The 24,206-nt window shown below is 38.7% G+C and overlaps 1 protein-coding gene across 1 annotated transcript in view; it reads left to right on the top strand.

Moving 5' to 3' along the window:
* The window catches only part of ITGA8 (integrin subunit alpha 8), a 179,813-nt gene that overhangs the window by 117,084 nt on the left and 38,523 nt on the right, over positions 1-24,206 (top strand). Inside the window, exons 23-25 of the mRNA XM_060006296.1 lie at positions 3,583-3,663; positions 12,896-13,001; positions 15,214-15,372. Coding sequence (XP_059862279.1) covers positions 3,583-3,663; positions 12,896-13,001; positions 15,214-15,372 — 346 coding nt within the window. The remainder of the gene's footprint in view (positions 1-3,582; positions 3,664-12,895; positions 13,002-15,213; positions 15,373-24,206) is intronic.

The following is a 24,206-nucleotide window of genomic DNA, read 5'->3' as shown; positions in this document are numbered from 1 at the left end:
AGGAAGGAAGGTTTTCTAACTTAGGTGTTCTGACCTTAGTCAGTTCTTTTTCGAATTTAACTTAAATATTTTCTGCTGAATCTTAGAGATTTTAAAAATTTTACCCAAATTAGTGATGGGATACAGATGGAATGAATTCATCTATCATACCCCTTCATTTTACCAAAAGCGTATTAAATCATTTCTTTGTAACTATATAAATGTATATTTTCCAAAAGGTTCAGGTAGTCCAAAATATTTTCATTTGGAAAATCTCCTGTTTATATTTCTAAGTTTTCAGAAAAGAAAAAGAGAAAAAGAAAAAGCACTCCATAGGGAAGGACCATCATCTCTCCAGACACTTCAGTAACCTGAAGTTTCTGTTTTTCACCATCATTGTCTGAAACACTGATCCTGCAGTAGCGTGAAGCTTTGCATCACTTCAGAAAAAGATACCTATCTCATAAAAGTTGCAGCCTTTAGACAGAAAGTCTGGTACAAGGATGCAAAGCAAATTCCTGATGTTTGCTTCTTACCCTTAATTGCAGTTTCGAATAACAGAACGGATGTAACTAGTAGCTGAATCAAGGAGCAAAGGACACTAAATTATGTTGTAAATGCCTTCCCCAAAACCATCCTGTAGATCACCATTCAAATAATGAATTTAGAGAGGAAGTGCTGAATTTGATGGAAAATAGAAATGGCCGCCTTTTAAACATCCCTCTTCATCTAAAATGGTCCATGATTATATTCCATCCTCAGACCCTAAAGAAACTCATGACTATTTTAACATTATCCTGAAAAATACAAAAATGCAGAAATGTAGAAAGAACTGGAGAGGCAACAGTAACATACTAAACATCAAATTCCCAAAACATAAAAGTTTTGAGAATACTTTTAATATTCAAATATAGTGGTGAACATTTATCTGCACGCTTTGCTGGCGGGCTCCAAAGATGTACATAAGTGTTTAATGGATGGTCTGTATTCAGTTTAAATGTGCTTAAACCAAAAATAAATTAAACCAAATGCTCTCAAGTCTGAATTCAAGCTTTTGAGCACACTGACCACCGGTACCCACGTTTAATATCCTTTTCCACAAATAGAACTCAAAAGAGAAAATTAATAAACTTAAAGTATTTTGTGTCACCAAATGTTTGCATTAACTGGTCTCTCCATGCCCCGGCTCTATGTGACATGTAAACATCTTCCTCCCTGCTTAGAGCTGGTCTCAGTTTGCGATTCCCATGTACAAACAGATCTTTGTGATCATCCTTGAAGCTGCTTCCTCAGTAATGGTGAAATGAACATTGTATTGTTTTGCTGACATTCCAGAGACCGCAGAAAGCATAGAGGGAATGTTAGAAAATAGAAAATAGGAAGCAATAAGGAGAAAGAAAATAGCATTGGAGTAATAAGTGAAAAACATGTTTATCCTTGGTACACAACATAAGCTATAGTCATGGAGAGGAAATTCATCATTTCTTGAGAAGAACTAGCACCGACAGTATAAATAGCTCAGCATCCAGGGCAGTGATGAATTGTTTGTTTGAGTGGAGCAGTGGTATTAGTGAGGGAGGTTTTCCTTCCAGGAAAGAGGTGAAAGATGCATCTAAGTTATATATCCAGCCTGGTGTCTTTTCTTACCAGGAGATTTTGCTGACACCACTGGTTGCAGTACCAAGTGCCCCGGCAAAGCCTGTATGACAGAGGGTGATTTTAATTAGCCTTGGATTCTGCCACTGCTTTTGTGACTTTTCAGAACAGCCTCTATAAGCCTCGTATTAGACTCCTGTCCCAAGACAATTTCGATGCTTGACATCTATTTATATTTTCAGGATGTTGTCATGAAAATTGTATTATTTAAACCACTTGGAAGCAAAATGCAATAGAATTATAGGATAACTTAAACAAAACTTTTTTTCTATAATTCTAATTTCCACTGTTGCAAAGCAGTAGTGACCTAGAAACTAGAACAAGGTCTGGGTAAAAATGTGGAACAATTAGACTTAAGCTTCCAAACTAAAGAGTTCCCTGTAATGCACTTGGAACCATGAAGTCTGTAACGAGGGGAATTACTTAATGACTTCTTGGTAGTTAGTAAGTCAGAATCCTGCTTTAAAAAAAAAAAAAAAAAAACTTTTTAGTTGACTGATCCTCCCCAGATGTGATAATAATAAAGTGGCCTGGAAACTGGGGTTCAAACTTTGGTGAACAAGTCCCTCTAGTCTCATCACAAGCTTAGCAGTGATACCCCTTTGCAGGAAATGAGCCTGACATTTGCCTGTTTATGTCTTTTATGTGTGTTTGCCGTTTAAGTTGCCTTATCAGTATATACAATCGAACAGCACTTTTCAAAAGCATTGTGGGAACAATTCTGTCTCCTCCTGCTTTGAAAGCAGACCTTTATCATATCTTTTCCAGCTCCCACATTTGGAAAGCTTCAAAAGCTAGTCGGGACATGGCCCATTACCATCATCAGTGTGAGAGCTTGTCCATTGCATCTGCATGAGATTTGATGATGAAAAAAGAGGAGGCTTTCTCTTCTTAATGAGACCTGAATATAAACATGACCTGTTAGTGGTGGTGTCATATCCCAGTCTGCTAAAAGCTGCGTTATCCTTTGGAATATTAGGGTGATTTCGATGACAGCCCAGTAAGACAATGAGTGCAAACGGCAGCTGCATCCAAAGCCCAGCGACTGGTCCAGCCTCTTGTCACATGATGTTTTATTTTCCTTACAGCACTGGTTGCTTAAGACATGCATTTTTAAAGTGAAATTTTATATCTAATTATATTTGAGAGAAAGAAACAGCAAACTTAAAAATAATTTTGCCACTGTTCAAAGAAATATTATTAAACATGCACCTTCTATCTTGAGATTCTTGAGGTGCCTGATGAACCTATATGTTATCTCCTAACTGTGTTAATCTCTTCCTGGGGTCTTACTTCTTCTCTCCACTGGCCATACTTCTGATTCACTCCTCACTCCTCACCCCTCATCCTAGTCAGCCAGTGAGCATGCAGTAAAGTACACTTATTTTAATATTACTTAAGAAATAAACCATAAGGAAGGTAAGTTTGCTGCCAGAACAATGTATGGTATGATGCATTCTAGAGCCAACCACAAACACTTCTTCCATTATGCGCTGCTCTTGGATCATTCATGCCAGTTCTCCTTTTATTAGTATGGAAAATCAGGAGTTGACTGTGCTGTCCTTTCCCGTTGGATGGGCAATGAGCTTGATGCACAGAGAAGTTAAGGAATGTGTCCCTTGTAGAAGCTGGACAAGAACTCAGCTTACTGCCTTTTGGGCTTAGTCACTGCAGCAAAGACATGTTGGCTTCTCTAGAAATATGTTATGTTTTCAGATAAGGTGTCTCCTCATGGAAAGTTATTACATTTCTTTTGCTCACAGAGGATCTTAACATTTCCATTTACAAATGGTTACAATTTTGTAGAATGGATATACTTTTGTTTTCCAAATGATCATATTGGTACTGCATGTTGCTCCTCTGATATACAGAAGGTTTTTTATGATCGTCTATGGTAGTAACACGTCTGAGAAAATAAATTTAAATCATATGTCAACTGTGTTTTAGTTCCAACAAGGACAACCCAGACAGCAATTTTGTGAGCCTGCAAATCAACATCACTGCTGTAGCTCAAGTAGAAATAAGAGGGTAAGTAATAAACAAGGCATTACAGTAATTCTACTTTAATAATAGCTTTCTGTATAGGAGTTATGATAAAATACTAGTAAAAACTATATGGAATGTTCCTAATGTAGTAGAGATCACAGTTCCCTTTGGTTATAAAGTTTCATTCTTTTCAACCCATCATTAGCTTTCCACTGGTAAGTAGAGTCAACCCTGTATGATAATGCTAAGGCTATCAAAACAGGAGATCACTTTATTCTCCAAACTGACAGTTCAGTAATCAAACTATAAAAAAACTAGCGAGAAGAAGCCAGATAAAATAGGCAACCATGTGATTGCCCAAAAGTCTCACTTCCCCCCGAAATTATTTTCACATAATGAAAATTCAGCCTCACCATACCGCAGCTTGAGTTTCAGAAATGGCTAAGTCTTAGATGTGAGGTTTGATGGGCTCTACACTTTGTGTCTTTTTCCTTCTGTCCTATTCTTTGAAGAAGTTGCCAATAAGCAATCAATTGAGAGACAGGAAGAATGTGGTCAAGTAAAAGGCTGGGAATAAATACCATCTGGGAAATCTGTGCCGGGAGGGAAGAAAGAAATTGGAAATGGACTGCATGTAGTTCTTATCTTGCACCAAGTGTGGACTTCATTGATTTTATTCTAATTCTTGTTTCATCAGAACAGTTAAGGACTTGGCTACAAATGTCAACTGGTATTTTAGGCTGATTTGTCCCTGGGGCTCCAGAAATCCCAGTTCCCTTTCCTTTTCTGTAGGTCCTGAGTCCTGGTGGTTCACGCTCCTCTGTGATGCCAGCTGTAGATTTCTGCACTCAGAGCCATTGTCATTGTGCATTGTCTTAACTGCTGCCCCGTGTGCTCAATGGCAGCGGGGTGGGGGCCCCCCGCATGCCATCCTGGCACCACTGAGTTTCCACCTAGTGGGCTAGGGAATAATAATAATGCCTAACATTTATGATCTCTTCCTGTGCTACACCAGCATGTTAGCATCTCTTAATAAGTGATCGCACCCTCGCTGTACAAGTGAGAAAATTGTGGTGCAAGGTGTTGAAGGCTACACAGCTAGGAACTGGGGAGCTAGGATGTAAATACAGGCAACTTGTCTCCAGCTACATGTTTATAAATGATCATGCTCTACAGCCTATGAGAGAGAGGCTTTTGAACCTTGTCTACACAAATTTTGTGTGTACTTCTGTGGTTTCTTTTCATGCAGATGAATGTTTTTGACATTCGTTCACTTTAATGCCTGTGCCTATAGCTCATTTATTTGAATTGTGGAAGAATATAACATTGTAAAGCTATAAAGTAACTTATGTATCTATTCTACTTTTGATGAATACTGGGGGTTGTATTTTTTCTTTTTTACAAGCTTTCTTATACTATCTCCTGCTACACACGTGGCAGAATGTCAGAAGGGTATTATGTGCTTAGAGGTGGAATTTCAGGATCAGGAAGTATACACTATTTAACTTTACTAAATAATACCAAACTGTTTTCCAAAATAGTTCTACCAAATTACAGCCCCACAAGAAGTGGATGGAAGTTTCCATTGCTCCACATTATTAACTAACTTTCAAAATGGTCTAGTCTTTCATTTTGAGCCAATCTGATGGATAGGAAATAATATCCAACTGAAGGTTTAATTGGCTGTTCCTTGATTCCTAAATGAGATTAAGCAGTTTTATGTGTTTGTTAATTTTTTATTCATCCTATTTGGGGAAATTTCTGCTCGTTCTTTTGCACCTATTTCTACTAAGTGACTTGAATTTTTCTTATTAGTTCATAAGAATCCTTTCATATTCTAGAGTTGAGACACTAATCCTTTATCAGTCACGCATATTGCAAATGCCTTTTCACAGGGTTTGGGTTTTGTTTGTAAGTCAAGTCTATTGAGGGATAAATCATATAAAGTAAAACTGACTGTTTTTTAGGTATCCAGTTTGAAGAGTTATGACACCACAAGAACATTCACTACAAAACAGTTCCAAAACCCCACATAGTTTCTTCATGTGCCTCGTAGTCAATCCTACCCTCACGCCCACGCTCTGGCAACCTTGATCTATTTTCTGTCGCTCTGTTTCCAGAAAATCATATAAATATACTCATACAGAATGTAACCTTTAGAATCTGGCTTCTTTCACTTAGCATAATGCATTTGAAAAAAAGCCATGTTCTTACATGTATCAGTATTTTGGGTTTTGTGGGGTTTTTTTGTTTTTTTAATTGCTGAGAGGTATTCCAGTGTATGGACGTCCCATGCATAATTCATCCATTCACAAGTTGGTGAACATTGGGTTATTTCCCGTTTGGGGCTATTAATAATAAGTCTGCTACAGGAATTCACACACAGGTCTTTGTTGGGACATTTGTTTTCACAAATGGAGTTACTGAGTCGTATGGCAAGTGTATGTTTAGCTTTATAAGAAACTGCTGAGCTCTTTTTCAAAGGGGCTGTACCATTTCCATTTTGCATTCCCACCAGCAAAGCATGGGAGTCCCAGCTGAGCAGTGTGGTTGCCAGCATGTGCCTGCGATTTGTTTATTTGTTTTTAGCCATTTTGGTAAGTGTGTCAGTGAGAAGTATCTCACTGAGGTTTTAATTAGCATTTTCTCATGACTAGTGATACTGAGCATCTTTTCACTGCTCATTCGCCATCCGTATCCCTTTTTTGGTAAAGTGTCTCTTAAAATTTTTATCCATTTATTACTGAGCTGTCTGTCCTAGTATCAAGTTGTAAAAGTTCCTTACACACTCTGGATACAAAATCATTTATCAGATAAGTGTCCTGAAAATATTCTCTCCCAGTTTATGGTTTGGCTTGTTATTTTCTTAACAGTGATGTTCAAAGAGCAAACGTTTTTAATGTTGGTGAAATCCAACTTCTAAATATTTTATAGTTTGTGGTCTTTGTGTCCTGTCTAAATCTTTGCTTTATCTGGAGTCACAAGATTTTCTCCTATGTTTTCTTCTACAAGTTTCATAGTTTTACACTTTGGTCTATGATTAGTTTTAAGGTAATTTTTGTATCTGGTGTGAGGTAAGGGCCAAGGTTCATTTTCGCATGTGAATATCCACTTGTTTCTGTGCCATTTGTTCAAAAGACTATTCTTTCCCCATTGAATTACTTGGCACCTTTGTTGAAATATCAGTTGTTCACCTGTGAGAGTCTATTTCTGTGCCTCCTACTGTTTCATGGAGCTACATGTATGCATATACAAGTCCTGAAATGCAGTCTGTATTCTGAGATCTTGGTAAACCCCCTTACCAATTTAGTAGCATTTTGTGTGATGATTTTCTACAAAATTATCATGTCATCTGCGAATAAAGACAGTTTTACTTCTTTCTTTCTAATCTGTACGCTCAAAAGTTTAACCAGCTACAAAGCTACGGGGAACAGTCCCTGCAAGAGATCACTCTCACTTCTGACACAAACTACAGATTTGGGTGGTTCCCATCCACCCACAGGTTCAATAATTCACTTAGAAGGACACACCAAACTCTGAAAGCTGTTATACTCATGGGTACAATTTATCACAGGGAGAAGATACAGATTACAATCAGCCAGGGGCAAAAGTGCATAAATTGGAGTCTGGGGAAGAACCAGACACAGGGCTCCCATTATTCTCTTCTGCAGAGGCGGGATGGATTACTTTCCTAGTACTGATGTGTAACAGTATGCTGCTACCAGGGAAGCTCACTCAAGCCTCAGTGTTCAGTCGTGGGTTTGGTGGGGGGGGGGGGGTTGGCGGGGGTGGAGGGTGCGTTCCATAACATAGGTATGATTGATTGATTGACCACTTAATTGATCTCAGTCTCCAGGATGACTGAGATGATGTGACCAAACACTCCATCCTGAATCACTCTGTTGGTCTTTCTGGTGTGAGCCACTCCCACCCCCAAAAACCAAAGATACTCCTTCCTCTCGAGCATAAAATTTTGAGAGCATAGAGGTTACCTCTCAGAAGCTGAGGGCAAAGGCCAGACCTCTTTGAAGGCAAGGTTAAACTGTTTACTGCCTAGTTTTGCCTTTTATTTCTTTTTCTTTTTCTTTCTTACTGCATAGACTACGACTGCCAGTGCGAGACTGAATAGAAGGGGTAAAAGTAAAAGGTAAAGCCTTGCCTCGTTGATAGACCCCAGCTTGATCTTAAGGAGAAAACATTCAGTCTTTTACCATTAAGTCTGATGTTAGCTGCAGCGTTTTTATAGATGCCTTTATTAAGTTGAGAATGTTCCCTTTTTCCTAGTTTTCTTAACAATTTCTGACACGAATGTGTATTCATTCAGTTTTGTCAAATGTGTTTACTGTGTCTATGAAGAGGATTAAATGATTTCCCCTTTTTGCCCATTGAAGTGGCGACTCGGTTAATTTTTGTTTCTGAATTTTAAACCAAAATTGCATTCTGGGCAAGAAGCACACTTAGTCATGATGATTAGCCTTTTTATATATTGTGGGATTCAATTTCCTAAAATTTTGGTAGTGACTTTTGCATACATGATGGGAAATATTGATCTGTAGTTTTCTTTCTTACAATTTTGTTCTCATTTTGGTGTCAGGAGGATGCTAGCTCCTTAAAATTAGATGGAAGTATTCACCCATCTTCTCTATTTTCTGGAAGAGTTTGTGTAGAATTAGTATTATTTCTAACTTAAATATATGGTACAATTCACCAGTGAAGTCATCTGAGCCTGCAGTTTTGGGGTTTTTTTTTGGGGGGGGGTGCTTTTTGTTTTTGTAGGAAGGTTTTTAACAATTCCATTGCATTCTTAGATATAAGGCTATTCATATTATCTATTTCTACTTGAATGGGGTTTGGTAGTCTGTCTTTCAAGGAATCATCTTTCAAGATCATCTAAGTTGTTACATGTTTTGGCATAATTTTCTCTCATTTTCCTTTCAACGTCTGTAGGACCTCTAGTGGTTTCCCCTCATCATTCCTGATATTGGCAACTTGTAACTTCTATTCCCTTTAATTTTCCTTAGTCAATCTGGCTAGTGTTCAGTGACCTTTTCAAAGAACCAGTTTTTGTTTCATTGATTTTTCTTTCTTTTTTTTCCTTTTCATTTGTTTGTTTGTTTGACTTTTGTTTTTGTTTTCTATTCCATTGGTTTCTACTTTTGTCATTATTATTTTTTTCCTTCTGTTCATTTTGGGTTGGATTTTCTCTTCTTATTCTAGTTCCTCTATGTAGAATTAGAGACTTTCCTCTTTTCTTACATAAGCATTTAGTGCTATAAATTTCCCTGTAATATTATTTTAGCAGCATAATGTTGGGTTTTCATTATAATAACTCAGCTCAAAATGTTTCCCAGTTTGCTTTGTAATTTCTTCTTTAACTCATGAGCTGACTCATAGGAAGTGACTTGTTTGATTTAGAGATATTTGGAGCTAATCTAGATGTTTCACTTTTGTGCATTTCTAATTTAATTCTGCTGTCCCTCTTGATGAGAAAAACACTATATAAAAAAATCAGAGAAGAAAATACAAGCATTATTTTTTTACCATCTTATTTTGATATCTTTTTAAAATTTACTATCTTATTTTTACTATCTTATTTTGATATCTTTTTAAAATTTACAACTAGTGTATATAAAATTTTGTCTCTTTCTTTAAGCTTAGCTTATCTTTGTTTTGCTTACCAAAAATAAACTGAAACTGTTTCTTAATTCCAAAATAAATTTTAGTCCAAGTCATCTAAGTGCTTAATTTAACTGTATTTATTCTCACATATCCATTTTAAAAGATTAATATTTTTAATTATATTTCTGCCATCACTTATGACATCAGTGTTTCTAAGTAAAAAAAGAAGGAAACTTTCTATTTGTTTTACCAATGATCAAAACAGGTCATTAAAATTGGGTTTCTCATGTAGGTGCAGTTATTTTCATTGCTAGATTAATATCCAACAATTTTCCACAGTTTATTCTCTAAGATAAAGGGTTTTTTTTAACCATTTTGCAAAGTAAAGCTCTTTCCTCCAAGTACTCAGCAAAAATATTTGTTCCAATGTTTAATTCTTCAAAGAGAAAACAGCTAGTGCGTTGAAAACCTTCCATGTTCCGTCTTCAAGAAAATCTAATTCTCTTCTTGGCCAACAGTGTTTATTCCAACATATTTTAGCTAATAATTCTTTTCTAAAATTTACTGTTGTTTTTATAATTTTAAAAATAAACTCAAATGGATTTATTTCTTCGAATGGGGAAAAATAAAGTATTGCAAATTGTCCCATTTGTTTCAAAGCCAGATAATGTCAACACTGTCTTTAAGCAGATTTACACGTCATTTGTTGGTACAAAGGATTAATTTAGCACACACCTGCAGAGAAGTAAATTTGGCTACAAGAGGCAGCACACATAGTATTGAGCTCACAAACAGTAATAAAATTGTGTCCTCGATAAACAACAAGGTCCTACTGCATAGCACACAGAACTATATTCAATATAAACTGTAATGGAAAAGAGTATGAAAAAGTATATATATATATACACACACACACACATATATGTGTAACTGAGTCACTTTGCTGTGCACCAGAAACTAACACAACATTGTAAATCAACTATACTTCAATAAAAAAAATTCTTAACAAAATAAAAATAAAATTGTATCCTTGGCAAAATAATCAGGACTGAGTAGGTTTGTGTTAAGAGAGACTGCAATCATGGATAACCATGATTTACATAGATACTGTCTATAGCAGCTATAGCCAACCTACACATTATTGTTCTATACAATAAATGATAGTCTTTGCTATTTGGGACTAATAGGGATTGGAAATGGGATTATGCAAATAGGGCTCACACCACACAACCAAATCATTAGATTTGAACTCCCTGATAACATATAGACTTTAACTTGTAAAAAACCGAACTCCTTGCTTCCCCTTAAATCCCCTCGTCATGTCCAGTGTTACCACTGAGTAACTCGAGGGTCTCGAGGGTCTCCGTGGAATAACGCTCTGTCTAAGAATGTGAAGACCATTCAGTACGGGTTGTTAGGTTACTACACTGGCTGTACCTCTTAGGCTAATTAGTTCTTCACATTCTCTTTTTTTCTTCCTCACTCGCCATCTTCTTTCTTAATAACTTTGAAGACAATAAACATTTCACTTATATAGTTGGGAATATTTAGGGAGCCATTCTTTGTCTGTGGTTTACCTAGATTTGAAAAGATCTTAGAGGATATATAACTGATTTTTATGAACCATACTTTTTGAATTTTTCCCATGCCCTGTGATAGACTGTGTATTTCTTTATAGATTTCTATTTTATTTTGCTACACAAATGGGCCAGGAAGTTTCTTTAAGTTGTGTTTACTAAAACCACCGCAACCTAATGGCCCCCATAGAGCACTGTAAATTGGAAATAGAGCGAATAGTGCTTAGTAAACCTGAGCCCTCGTCTTCACGTGCAACCAACCCCCTACATTTTTGGTCATCAGTTTTATTTTCATGTATAAAATGAGGAAGTTTGAGCACATTGTCTCCACAGTACCTGCCAAGGTCTAAATTTAGGACTCTCTGGTCCTAGGAAATTTATGACCAGTGCTACAGGATTGATGACCATAGGAATAAACATTTTCAGAGAAAACGGGCTCAGCTTCTATTCTGTATTTTTTTTCTTCTCTATACCAAAATAAATAAAGTTTCCCTAGAGCCTCACAACGGATGTAGAGCATGGAACCAACTCTCTGTGGCTAAACTGAGAGCAAAGTAAAGCTTTGGGTGGTGAGGTTGTCAAGATCCTTTGGGAATGGAAGCCCAAGCTCTCTGGGCATCCCTCTGATGAAATCACCCTGCCATCTTCTCTTCTCCTCACCACGTCCCCTATGACTGATCCAAACGTGGTTTAATCAAATCAAGTCAGAAAGGGGAGCGTGGCATAATCACAAACTGATCTACACGTAGAAAACGGTAAAGCGTCAGTCCAGAAGGCCGTGCTCTGCACTTTTTAATTACTAGTGGTACATGTAGGATGAATGCAAAGGGCTTTACAATTTAGAAACATTTCTGTGGGTTGTCAGTTTAAAAAAATGGACGTCTCCCATCCACCCCAAGGAGAGAATGAAGCCAAATTGACTTTGACCAAAAGTATTTGACATGTTTTCCAATCATTTGTAGTGTACAACCCAGGGTTTTATCAAAATTTTCCAGATGAGGAAATAGAGACACACAGAAATTAAATTATTTGCCCTAGGGTCAGAATTTAACCCAATGCATTTTGCTTTCTGCTTTAGAAAGACATTACCCAAAAGATAACATCTGAAGTTGCTAAAGGCTGTGCTAATTACTGGGTACTCTTAAAAGGGCATTTAAGACTTCGGATTGCCAAGAGATGTTTTCTGCTGAAGTTAGCTAAAGGTCTGAGAATTCTTTTAAAGATACCTTTCACCTAAAAACTGCTAGAAAGCATTGTTTGGGGGGAATTATCCTTCTTAAGATTATATAACAATAACAATTTAGTTTGCAATCAATTTTTAATATGGAATGATGCCACGTTCTCCCTTTCTAGGTGTAAGTAGCAGGCAAAAATACCTATGTAACAAGTTGATATCCTACTTACATGATTCTACCATGTAACTCTCACATTCTCTCACTCTGTCTCACGCTTTCAGTTATCTATAAAATAACTCTAGAACTTGATCAGGCTTTATTTTGGCTCTGGGCCTGGCCTTGTGAGAGGTATGCCTGCGTTCATGGAAAGCCAGAGAAATCTAAGAAGGAGAAATATACAAGTGGCCACTTTTCCGCTCTGAAGTATTTAACTAGAAACGGTATTTCGTCACAACTGGACATTTAACACACCACACAGAAGTCTAGATTTTTATCCACAAAAATGTCCCATTTCTTGCTATGGCATAAAGCATGGATTATAGACCCTGTGCACACACACTTAACACAGGCTCTATAGATAGATGTATGTATTTACGTATGTATATGTGAAATTATCCATCTCAGCTCAGGCATGCTCTCTGCTCTGCCCCCTAGTGCCCAAGAGAGGAGATGCTATAAAATAGTCAATCTGAGCTAGAGACCAGTTAATTAAGAGATGTTTCAGACCCTTACCTATTAGTGATTTTGCTGAACAAAACTTTCACTACTTTTTTCCTTGCGGGAAATATCTATTCAAATAAACTGACAGTCACTCTTTGCCGCCGCTGTTAATGTACTCCACACAAGTGAAGCGTTCTTTACATGTGCCAACACCAGCCATTGACGTCACATTCCATGTTTCAGGGTATCCCACCCTCCGCAGATCGTTCTGCCCATTCGTAACTGGGAACCGGAAGAGAAGCCCCGCAAGGAGGAGGGAGTTGGACCATTGGTGGAACATATTTATGAGGTAGCCGTTGTCTCTGTTGAAATTGCGTTCAGGGTTTGTCCTTACGCTCTTTAGTAATAATAAAAGACACCAATCTGAGGTCGGAGCTGTTTATATCCTGCCTAGATTTGTCCTCATTTGCTCTCATATTGCAGTGGGTGCTGGGAGTGTCCTGTTAAGTAACCACTCTACCGTCACTTGCTTTTTAGTGGCGAGAGCCATTATACAGTGAGAAACATTTTATCTTGCTCCTGTTCATTTTTAAATGCTCTTTATTTCCTCTCTTTTAATGTTTGGACAGCCTACTTCTAAAAATGACTAGCTCCCTAGACTTTCACTTCTTCCTACATTTTCAGCTATTTTTAAAACCCACCCACCTCTTCAACGAAAGGGTCACCAACCAGAAGTTACCAGACAGAGAAAACTGTATGGATTATTCACAATTGTAGCCCCCAAAATGCATATATAATGTGGGCGGATGGTAGATAGGTAAGAATAATTTTACTGTTCGTTCGACTAACCCCAATCAGACATGTACCTTATTCTGAGATTTAAAATAGTCCACTGATTTTTCAGAAGCAAACCACGAGCTCCTGATAAAGCCCTGATGATCTGATCCCACTTCAAGTGTTAAACTGTTTATAGGGAAGAGCTTTGTGAACACATTATATGAAACATTTAAATTTTTTTATAGTTAGAAACCAAGATATAGTAAAGGGTTAGTTTAATAGTTGTTCTTTTTTTTTCTTTAAATAAAGTAAATGCTATCAGTGGAGAACAGTTTTTCCTGTTCATCTTCAAGGGGCCAGGAATGGAAATCTGGTGAAAATGATGTTACAAGCCATTTTCTGTTTGAGGTTCCTTCTTGGTCAATGCTCCCTATCCCTTTCTTGTGTCATGCATGCCGCTGACCCAATAATTCTGTGACTTTCATCTCAAGCTACAAGGGACATGAATAGCATTCTCTAAGGATAACAATAAAGCCATTTCAAAACTGATGAGCTGTTTACATATATGGGGAAGAAGCATCAGCTCCTGTGCAGTGTCAACATGAAAGCCTGCCATCTGCCCAACCTGTGGTCCAGAATCAGAAGCCCTGTCCAAAGCTGGATCAAAGCTTTGGCTTAAGCTCTCTTGATAACAAAAGGATAACACAGTCCCCAAGGCCATTCAGATTAAGAACCTAGCTGGAAGAAAAATTATTGTCAAATAATTTATTAAACCTTGTGTGCACTAGTTTCTCCTTAAGAATGGTGAAATTTTAAAGTCTGAAAACATTCAAACTCAATCATTCTCAGGGCAGCCCTGTTTCTAATCTGAGCAAAATGGATCATAAAATTTTAGGGTAATAACCAGTAGTGCCAAAAGTAATCGTTGAACATTTCTTACAGGCTAATCTCTTGTCTCAAAATATACTTTTATCACAGGATGCCATGTTGCTTTGATAATGTGAATTAAACACGCCACCTAATAAGCAAAACCAATAATAAATTGTTTTCTGGATCATTACAGCTGTCAGAACTGTGAAAAAAAAAAGACAAAAGGTCCCAGCTAACTTTGAAGTGAATTTTTGAAAACCACAGTAAATTTAAATCCACTTAATGTTTTGTGTCCTGCAAGTATAGGATTCTTGTGTTCGAAATGTTCATCTCCTTATGCACTGTGGCGTTTCTTTCCTTGAGATTCGTTGATTAAAACAGAAGGGGCTCAGCTTTGAAATGCACACTTGAAGTGAACTGTGGTGAGCCCGGACCATCTCTGGTATTTGATGGATAGCCATTTTTCCAGAGGGTGAGAGAAAGTGCATCGCATATGGTTGCAATTGACAAATCAGTAGTCAGGAAAGGGGCCGATTTCGATGTAAAGAAAGAATAACCAAGTTTAGAAAGCAGATAATTAAAATGGCATTCCCAGCACTGTGATTAGATTAATGCAAATGTAAGGTAAACTGCACAATTATCAGACATGGTGAATCTGGTCTTTGCAAAGGAACTCTACCCTTAGAGCTTCACAGATTGAATCGTCTTCTCTCAGCATCAGCTCATCTTTTGCTTTCAGAACTCCTCTTGCTTATAGAGACTCTGTCTTCCTGTTTTCATGGTCAAAGTCCATATTTTGGCTTTGACTTAAAGCCAAAATAAAGGCTTCTTTAGAAGAGGTCCAGAGTCTATGGAGTTTGATTTCATCTTGCTGCCTTGTGCTAACCATTCCATGATGTGCTCCTTGCTTGTAGCTGCACAATATTGGACCAAGCACCATCAGTGATACCCTCCTGGAGGTGGGCTGGCCCTTCTCTGCCCGGGACGAATTTCTCCTCTACATTTTTCATATTCAAACTCTGGGACCTCTGCGATGTCAAACAAATCCTGATATCAACCCACAGGATATAAAGGTAAGAAGCCTTGTCTAACCAGCAGCTTGGCTCTATTTTTCATGGTAAGGAGAAAATACAAACAGTGGCTTACTAAAAATAAAAAGCAAAGTAATTATGTTACTTCAGTGATAACTGATCAGATCTTTGCTTTTACTGTTATAGGTAAAATACCAGATCTAACTTAAAATATCACTCCCAGAAAACTTCAGTTTCTCCTGGTTTTATTGCTCATGGTAATCTGTCATTCATTTAGCCTCTTTCGATATTACCTCTTACATATGGTTTGACTAGCAGCATGACTAAAGCCAAATCAGAAATAGACCCCATGTCATGTTTTGGAGAATTTGTACAAAATGCTATTTATAAAGTCTTTTTTGGTATATTGCCAAAAAACATAAGGGTCTTTGCCAAAATGGGCTTTTCCAGATGTTGCCAATAGCAAGTAGTGAGATGCGATAATTTGCCAAAGGCCATCTTAATGCCCTGAGAACCCCCTAGGCACCTAGGTCAGGGCTTCTCAAACTCTAAGCACATCCGAATCACCTGGAGGTCTCTGTAAGACACAGGGTCTGGAGGGGGTCTGAGGTTCTGCCTCTCTGCAGACCCCCAACCCCATCACCATCTGCTGGTCTGTGAGTCACACTTGCACTACCCAGGACCTCAAGCATCCACAGAGCTGATTCTGTCCAGATTAAAACCCAAATCTGGCTTTGGGTTCCTTCTGGGAAGGAAAGAAATTAATGAGTGTAAGCCCTTGAAAATGTCACATTTGAATGGAAAAAAAAAAATCCCTTGTTAATGAGATGTCCTCAAAAGAGAACTTCATTAACACTCTCTAGTACTGGCAGGGACACGATGAGCAGAAGGCGGGCTTTGGGAAATACTAATTCAATCATCCGGAACGCAGGTCCGCCTCTGTTCTCAACCAGTGGCACTGGGGCACTGACATTATGAAAGGATTTCTTCTTCAACCCAACATGCCTTTTATTCAAAGAGAGGAAGATTGAAAGGAGGTCCAGTATTCACGGATTTGTGGGGCAACAAGCCTCATTCTTCATGGGGAACTAATAAATAAGGCCACTTGTATTCCACAAAATTATTTAAAATACTTCCTCCTTGGCATCCTTCCCCCGCCCCACCCCATTTCCTCTCTCTTTGTTCTTCACTGAGATAATTTTAACATCTTCAAGGACAGTAGCTTATTAGAAAATAGTATCTTTAAATGTTAATAGATAACATCTAAGTAATGAAAACGTTCACATCTCTTGTTCTGCAGTTACCTGAGACCCTATTTCAGTCCTGAGATTCTTGGAGCACATGATTATGCAGAAGGTTTCTAACTCTCTTTGAGTTTAATGCTTAGTGTGTATCTGACACTATTTCTATATATTTGTATATATTATGTAACTTGGTGCAGTGTGTTGGTGGTGAGTTATTTTTTTCTTTGTTGCAATTTAACAAACGTTTACACTGGCTGTAATGGTACCAATAGATAACTAGCCTTAAACATTGGCAGATTCGTGCAAACTGGGTGGGAGTATGTCCCCATTACCTGCATTCCCTGCTAGCCAGTTATTTCTTAAAGTATAGACTTTGATTAAAAATCTTTCTGAGGCTAGTACTTTTTAAAATGCAACTCAGTTATGCTTATTTTATAAAACTCCATCTGTAGAAACTGAATATAAGATTTGATTACAATAGAAAGTAAGAGCATGCTAAAATAACTAAGTATAACAAGTTGTGAATTCTTGAAATTCTGAATTCATGGAAAACTTGAAAGGTTACTACTTTCAGGTTCTCAAAGTACTTTTACCTGTATTTAACAAGTATGACCCAAAGAGTCTAAATGAGCTTTTATCAATAAATAGATTTTAAAACTTGATAATCAATTTTTATATGAGTAGCTATAAACAGTTGAGAGTACTTGGAAATTACTTTCCTCTTAAGATATTAAATAGTTTCTTGGTGAAGTCACTATTAATTTACTTGGCAATTTCTTTCTTTCTGGATAATGCAAAGCTAAACAGTCTATTCTTTGTCTTAAATATGAATTGGAAATTAGCAAATTATTTATTATATCTTGTTGTTGTCAAAAGAATAGGCCAGGTAAACTTTTAAATCTCATATCGATTTCAGATTCTTGCATCAAAGCTAATTGCCAGGGTTTTTTTTTTAATTGGAGTATAGATAGTTTTATTTTAAACTATCTAATTTTTATAGAAACTTAGTTCTTTAACTGGGGAGCAGAGAGGGGGTGGATATGGTATAAGGAAAAAGGAGACAGAAATGTATTCGCATAGGCAGAATCAAACCACAGAGATATATTTGCACAGGCAGGATCAAACCACAGAAATATATTCGCATAGGCAGGGTCAAACCACAGAAATATATTCGCAGAGGTAGGGTCAAACCACAGAAATATATTCGCATAGGCAGGGTCAAACCACAGACATATATTCGTATAGGCAGGATCAAACCACAGAAATATATTCACATGGGCAGGATCAAACCACAGAAATACATTCACATAGGCAGAATCAAACCACAGTATTAAATCTTACCTATGGGTGGACGAATGTACAATTCCTTACTATGTGGTTCTACAATTTCTTTATGAGTAGAGGGATAGGTGGTGAGTGTCTCTAAAACCTCTGCATCTACCAGTCTTTTCTGAGGATGCTCCAGTCTCCACTGGATCAGCCACCAAAATGTCCCAACCATGGACCTATCAGAGGAGGAACCACCACCTCAACTTCCTGAAATTTCTTCCAGAGGATTTCCAGAGTTCCCCACCATGTTTTCCTCTTCAGCCATTCAGTTGATTTCCTTTCACAAAAAATCCCTTCCTCTTGTGTTCACATACAATTTTTTAGTCCGCTTCTCCCATGTATATTTTCACTTTTATCCACTTACCACAGAAAATAGCTCTCTCCTTCACTGACTCTTTCCAACTCTCACAAGTTCTCAGGAGATTGGCTTATGAATTGGAAACCATCGGATTTCCTCTGAAACATTTTCTAGGCCACCCACTTTAAGGAGCCAATGCCCCCAACTCTAAAACCTTTGAAATTCCCCAGATATCCTCCGCAGAATCTCCACAAGGCTTCACTCTAATTAAGTCTATCAGCATTTAATGTAATGTACTTAACACAACCATTTTTTTCCTATTTTTAAAAATTACTCACCTAGCAACTGCCCTGGCTTTATTTTTTATTGCAAATACTTAATTGTATGCATCAAAGCCATACTGTGGATAAAGTAGATTTTCTTGTGGGCTGGCCCGAGAACTGAATCACCATTTAAAACATCATTTCTAAAGACGAAGGTATTCTGAGTGCCAAACATTCAAGGCTGAAAACCTTCTGAAATACAACCCACCTATAAATTAAGTATGCCTTCCAAATGCACTCTCCTCACTTCAGCCTCCAAGTGCAAGTAGGCCTGACCGGGTTCAGCTCTAACAGGAAGTGTACTGTTTGGTTATCCCATGAGTTACCCGAATGTCCACAAGGTTTGAAGAGGAGACACTGACCACGTTGGAAAGCCACCACCATGTCCGTGTTCTCCTAAGACCTGTGACTGTCTTAGGAGAAAGTGGGCACAAGATCTCACCCACATCCCACTCATTTGTTACCCAAGTACAGAGCATCGACAACTAAATTAGGGTTGCGGGCAGGGAGGACACATTCAGAAGGGCGTGAGGTTTTTATCTGTAAGTGCTTGCCTCATGTTAGCCTGCGCGGGGACCCACTCAGCCTGCTTTCTGACACTGTTCAAACGTCTGAGCATGGGGGTAGAAAGAAGCCCGGGGAGATGATGGGCTTCAGAAAAAGCTTGACTGAGGTGCACAGACACTTGCGGAGTGCAGCTCAAGCAAGCATGAGGGGTGGCACTTGGGAGTGTCACTGTCACCCCGGCTTTCACTCCCAACTCCAATGAAAAGGCTGTGGTCTCTGGTTTTCTGTTCCTCCCATGATAGTTCCACTTCATTTCTCTGTCTTCTACAAGCCTGGGGGCAGAAGCAGGTGGCCGTGAAGTTTCTACTTCCAGACTCCATGGTCTAGGGCAGGGACAGAGGGTTTGGAGGCGGCCATTTCCCCACATCCTACCATCTGAAATATTCTGAAACCTTCAACTGTCTGCAGCATTCCAACAATCCATTAAATCTAATTCGTTCCAGATCCTTCTTGGAATAAAATTTTAGAATTGGGTAAAGTATTTCTCAACTATTCTAAAGGCAGTAAAATAATGATTTCAAACTACCAATTTTCTTATTTTGGTGGACTCTATCCTAGGGTTGGGAGAGTCCTTCAAACAGGCTACAATCTCTCAATAAGATGAAGTTGAAAAAGTAAACACGATTAAGGAAGCAAATTTGCATAGAGAGTAAAGAATTTTTTTAATTGGCAAGATTTTGTCAGGAACGGCCAAGTACGAGATGCTGGGACACAGAGCTACGGATCGTAAGACTGTGCCCAGAGAGCAAAACAAACAAGGTGGTCAAATCCAACCTGCGTTAAGATCACAGTAGAATGTTCTGGGGCTGAGTTCAAGAAGGGAGAATCCTGAGGTAAAAATGATCTCATGGGGACTGGACTAGGACAACTGATAGCAAGAGAGAAAGCCAAGGTAGAAAGAACTGTCTTTGGAGCCGCGGAAAGCAGGAAGTTACCACTGAGAACCGATCTCTCGAACAAGATCGCTCCCACAGGAAGTCCAAATTACAACCAGAGAGTGCAGACATGGAAAGCAGAAACACAGAAACTGTTCATCAGGGATTACAGCCCTGCAAATTGCTTTTTTAAATCAGACAGTGGCTTGGCAAACTTGCACAGTTTTGTCTTATCCTTAAGAGAATTTTCTTCCTTCATAACTGCCTCCATGTGCTACCGCTTCTTGTTAATTCAGAGTGCAGGACACTTGGTACTTCGTAGGTCAGCAGCTCCCAGCCCAACTCTCTCTCTCTCTGTCTCTCTTTCCCTCTCTCTCCCTCACCCTTCCCTCCTCCTCCCTCTCTCCCCTCCTTCTCTCCCCCCTTCCCTCCCCCCTCCCCTCCCTCTCTCCCCTCCCTCTCTCCCCCTCTCTCTCCCCTCCCTCTCTCCCCCGCCCTTCCCTCCCCCTCTCTCTCTCCCCTCCCTCTCTCCTCTCTCCTCTCTCTCTCCTTTCTCTCCTGCTCTCTCTGATAGAGGAATTTCATTCACCTGTTACTTATAACACCACCTGTAGTAGTGTTACTTATCACATGGCCAATTTTCAGCCACCAAAGACATACTTTCTGAGGTCTATTTCTCTTTGCCTTACCTTCTCTTTAAGATGGTCTTCAAGTTCTCATGTATATTTCAGAAGGTAAAAACACATGTCCAACAACTAAGCTTCAAAATCACCAAAGGAGTGAACTGATTCTTTCAGTTATGCTTTGCATGAACTGTTCAGGAGGTTAAAAAACAGCTGTGGTTTTTTTCTCTCCCAACAAATCCTGAACATTTATGTCTTAAAGAAAATGACATGGTGGACCGACCCCTTGGACTTGTCTGTTTCGATTTAATTACAGGCAAAGTGTCACAGGAGAGAAGGGTGCCGCCCCTTGTGGACTAGGAATATCCGAAATACAAAGGCAAATGACAAACAAGTTGAAAACAGAGTGTGTGTTGCGTTTGTTTGGATCCACAGAGCCCTTAATCTAATGTCACCCAACTCTTCTTCCAAAGCTGCGTTTCCAACTGCATTGCACATTCCAGCCACACAGTATCCCTTTAATCTGTAAATTTCAACCTATCCTAGAGTAAGAGTTTGTGAAGATTTATGAAAATAGAAAACTCCTGTTGGGGTCAGATTCAGACTAGCCCTGGGGAGAGAGCCATATTGCTAACAATCGTTTCCTTATTGCAGGAAGAAGCAATTTTCATGTTTGTTCTAAAGAAGATACATGAGTGTTTACCACCAGCTTGCACAGCACTTAGCAAACATTACCCTGAACTGGAAGTCCGCCTAACATGGGCGCTAAGGGGCCAGCCTCCCTCACCCCTAAGGGTTTCAGATTAAGGAAAAACTTGACTTATGGGTTCATGATCCATTGTGAAACAGGCTCTGAAAATTCATCTGGAAAATAGCCTTTAACTAACTGTTTACATTTCTTGGATAACTTCTACCTTGTTTTTTGGGTTGTATTTTGTTTTGTCCTTGGAAATAATTTCTGGAATGCCATTTGAGAAAACTGTGTTGCGAGCCATTGGAAGACTTTCTGATGATGGTGTTTAGCGTGGCATTCCTCTGTTTGTAAAACAGTGTCACTAAAAGAAAGAAACACATTTTATCAGCCAACCCCTGCTGCGTCATACGTTCATTCTCTAGCTCAGAGAAAGTCCTTTGTTTTACCGAGAGACCACTTAGAAATATTTGTGAGAAACGGTACACCAGGGACCACCACAATAGGTTGTGTCATAACTTTATCTGTGCACAAGCTGCATCTGATAGGAACACACAGGAAGCTGAAGAGTTTTCTTCTCTTTGGGTTATTATTTTACTACAGCTACTACTACTACTACTACTAGGCTACACCTTGGGAATAAAAAATATGCCCTAGTTCTTTCCAGCATCTCTGCTCTATAGTTTGGTTACTTACAAAGTTAACAAGTCTCCCAGTGACCTATTAAAAAAAGAAGAAATTGGACATAACAAATCTCAAAGCAAAAATTACACACACACACACACACACACACACACACACACACAGAGTGTATGATGGAAAACATATAAGGGAATCTTAAAGATTTCCACAATTCTGAATTTTCTGTCTAAGCTCAAGTTTTAATCTTACGCTGTAAAGGTTTCTCTATCAGATTCTCCACCACTGAGTATCCCTGAGCTAACTCATGGCTCACCTGCCATTGTCCTGGAATGCTGCAAAGGCCATGGGGCTGACCCTCACCCCACTCCCAGGCACCTCATCACCCCAGTGCTCTGAACATCACCTCTAGCTACCTGACCTCTGAAATATTCAGTTCAGCATCCAAGACTCTAAATCAATCTCCTGCTTTTCTATTTCTCCTCACTTCCTTTCTCCACTAGCCCTTTTCTTCCTTGATATGAAAACGTTCTCTGAGTCAGTCCACCCACCCGACTCCCAAGGCTGCCTTTGGCCGTGCTTTCTTTCCTGCCAAGCCTGGAATCCACGATGAGCTGGTTAAAACATTCTTGGACAAGCTCCCTTACTTCGCCTCCCTTGTCCTCTATCCTTTCCGAGTCCCTGCACCCTCCCAGATTTTGGCTTCTCGACCACTTAGCCTGCAGGCTTGCTGCAGACCGAGGGCGGCTCGTGCTCATTGGGCCGCAGCATCTGCAGACTCGCCTCTGCCATCTGATGGTCTCTCCCTCCAGCTCTCCTCAACCGGCTTCTCCAGACCTTCACTCCTCTCCCCGTACCTCCTATCCAGTCTCTTGAACATCACTACTATTAGCAGGTGACCTTAAAGCGAGACAGTCTTCAAATGACCCATTTCCCATCCCAAATCCCTCCTCACCGCCCGCCTCCCACCCACACACACACCTTCCAATCATCTCTCCCTCATTCTTAGCTCCTCTCCAGCACTTTCAGAGGAAAGTTCTCCCAGTTCCAAATTTAACTTTGCTGCATTGACTATTCCCCGTTTCCTGTATCTGCAACCTCCTCTCTACTAGCTCCTTCCTTGGAGCCTATAACGTTACTTATTTCCTCCATCTTCAAAACAAACAATAAGCAAATAACTTGCCTCTGTATCCTCTTACAAGAACGGATTTCTTTTCCCTTCCACTGTTAGCCAAGCTTGCTACCCCTACTTCCTTATTTCTCTTTTACTCTTATTATAATTTTTTTGGTTTTCATCTTAAGAGGTACTAAACGTCCATCATAGGAATATATCAGGCAAGACGTAAAAAGATAAAGAAGAAAATATTTAATTTCCAGTAATGTCACCACCCACTTACTGTTATATTTTCTATTTATTGATGCATTATTTTTTCACTTCACCCATAAACATTTCATTGTATATTGCCAATAATTAAGGACACTCTTTAGAAATCCATAATTCCATTATCATACCTAAAAAGTAATTAGCAAAACTTCCTTAATATCATTAAGACTCCACCACTGCCTAACAATTAGATGGCTGTTCTGAATAGTCCTATTTCTGACGCACAATGTAAATAAACAGCCATTTAAAAAAATCGTATTACGTGTGCAATTTTGTAACCTGCCTTTTCCTCTTACTAACATCTTATATCTTTCTAAATTACTACATAGCTCTACATCATTTTTAAAAAACTGTCCAGTGGTCTTTTGTATAAATGTCATAACTTTTAAACCAGCATCCTCTTTATGCCCTTAAAGCTTTATGCTACTATCTTTTGTCTCCCTTATAAATAGCTGCTAAGAATATTCATGTTTTATTTTGCTTTGTTCCAGTGCTTTCTTATTTGGAGGATGAAGCTGCATCTCATCTCTTAGCCGTTAGGAATTAGTTAATATGAGAATAAGATTGAGATTTAATTTCATACTTCTTCAAATAATTATCCATTTCTCTAAACCCATTCATTCTTTAGCTTCTGTGGTTCAGTTTCCACCTATATCAATCCCCTCCTCAGGAAAGGGCATCCATACCTTCTTTCTTTGTTTTTTTTTAATTGAGATATAATTGACATATAACATTTTGTTGTATTCAGATGTACAACATAATGATTCGATATTTGTATCTATTGCAAAATGATCATGATGTCTGGTTAACATCCATCACTTTATAGATTTACAAATTTTTTTCCCTTGGGATGAGAACTTTTAAGATGTACTCTCTTAGCAGTTTTCAGATATACACTACACT

This window comes from Delphinus delphis, chromosome 2 (genome assembly GCF_949987515.2).
Source record: "Delphinus delphis chromosome 2, mDelDel1.2, whole genome shotgun sequence".
In the NCBI taxonomy this organism is placed as follows: domain Eukaryota; kingdom Metazoa; phylum Chordata; class Mammalia; order Artiodactyla; family Delphinidae; genus Delphinus; species Delphinus delphis.
Note: the sequence above shows the minus strand (reverse complement) of the source record. Positions and strands in the feature narration are given on the sequence as shown.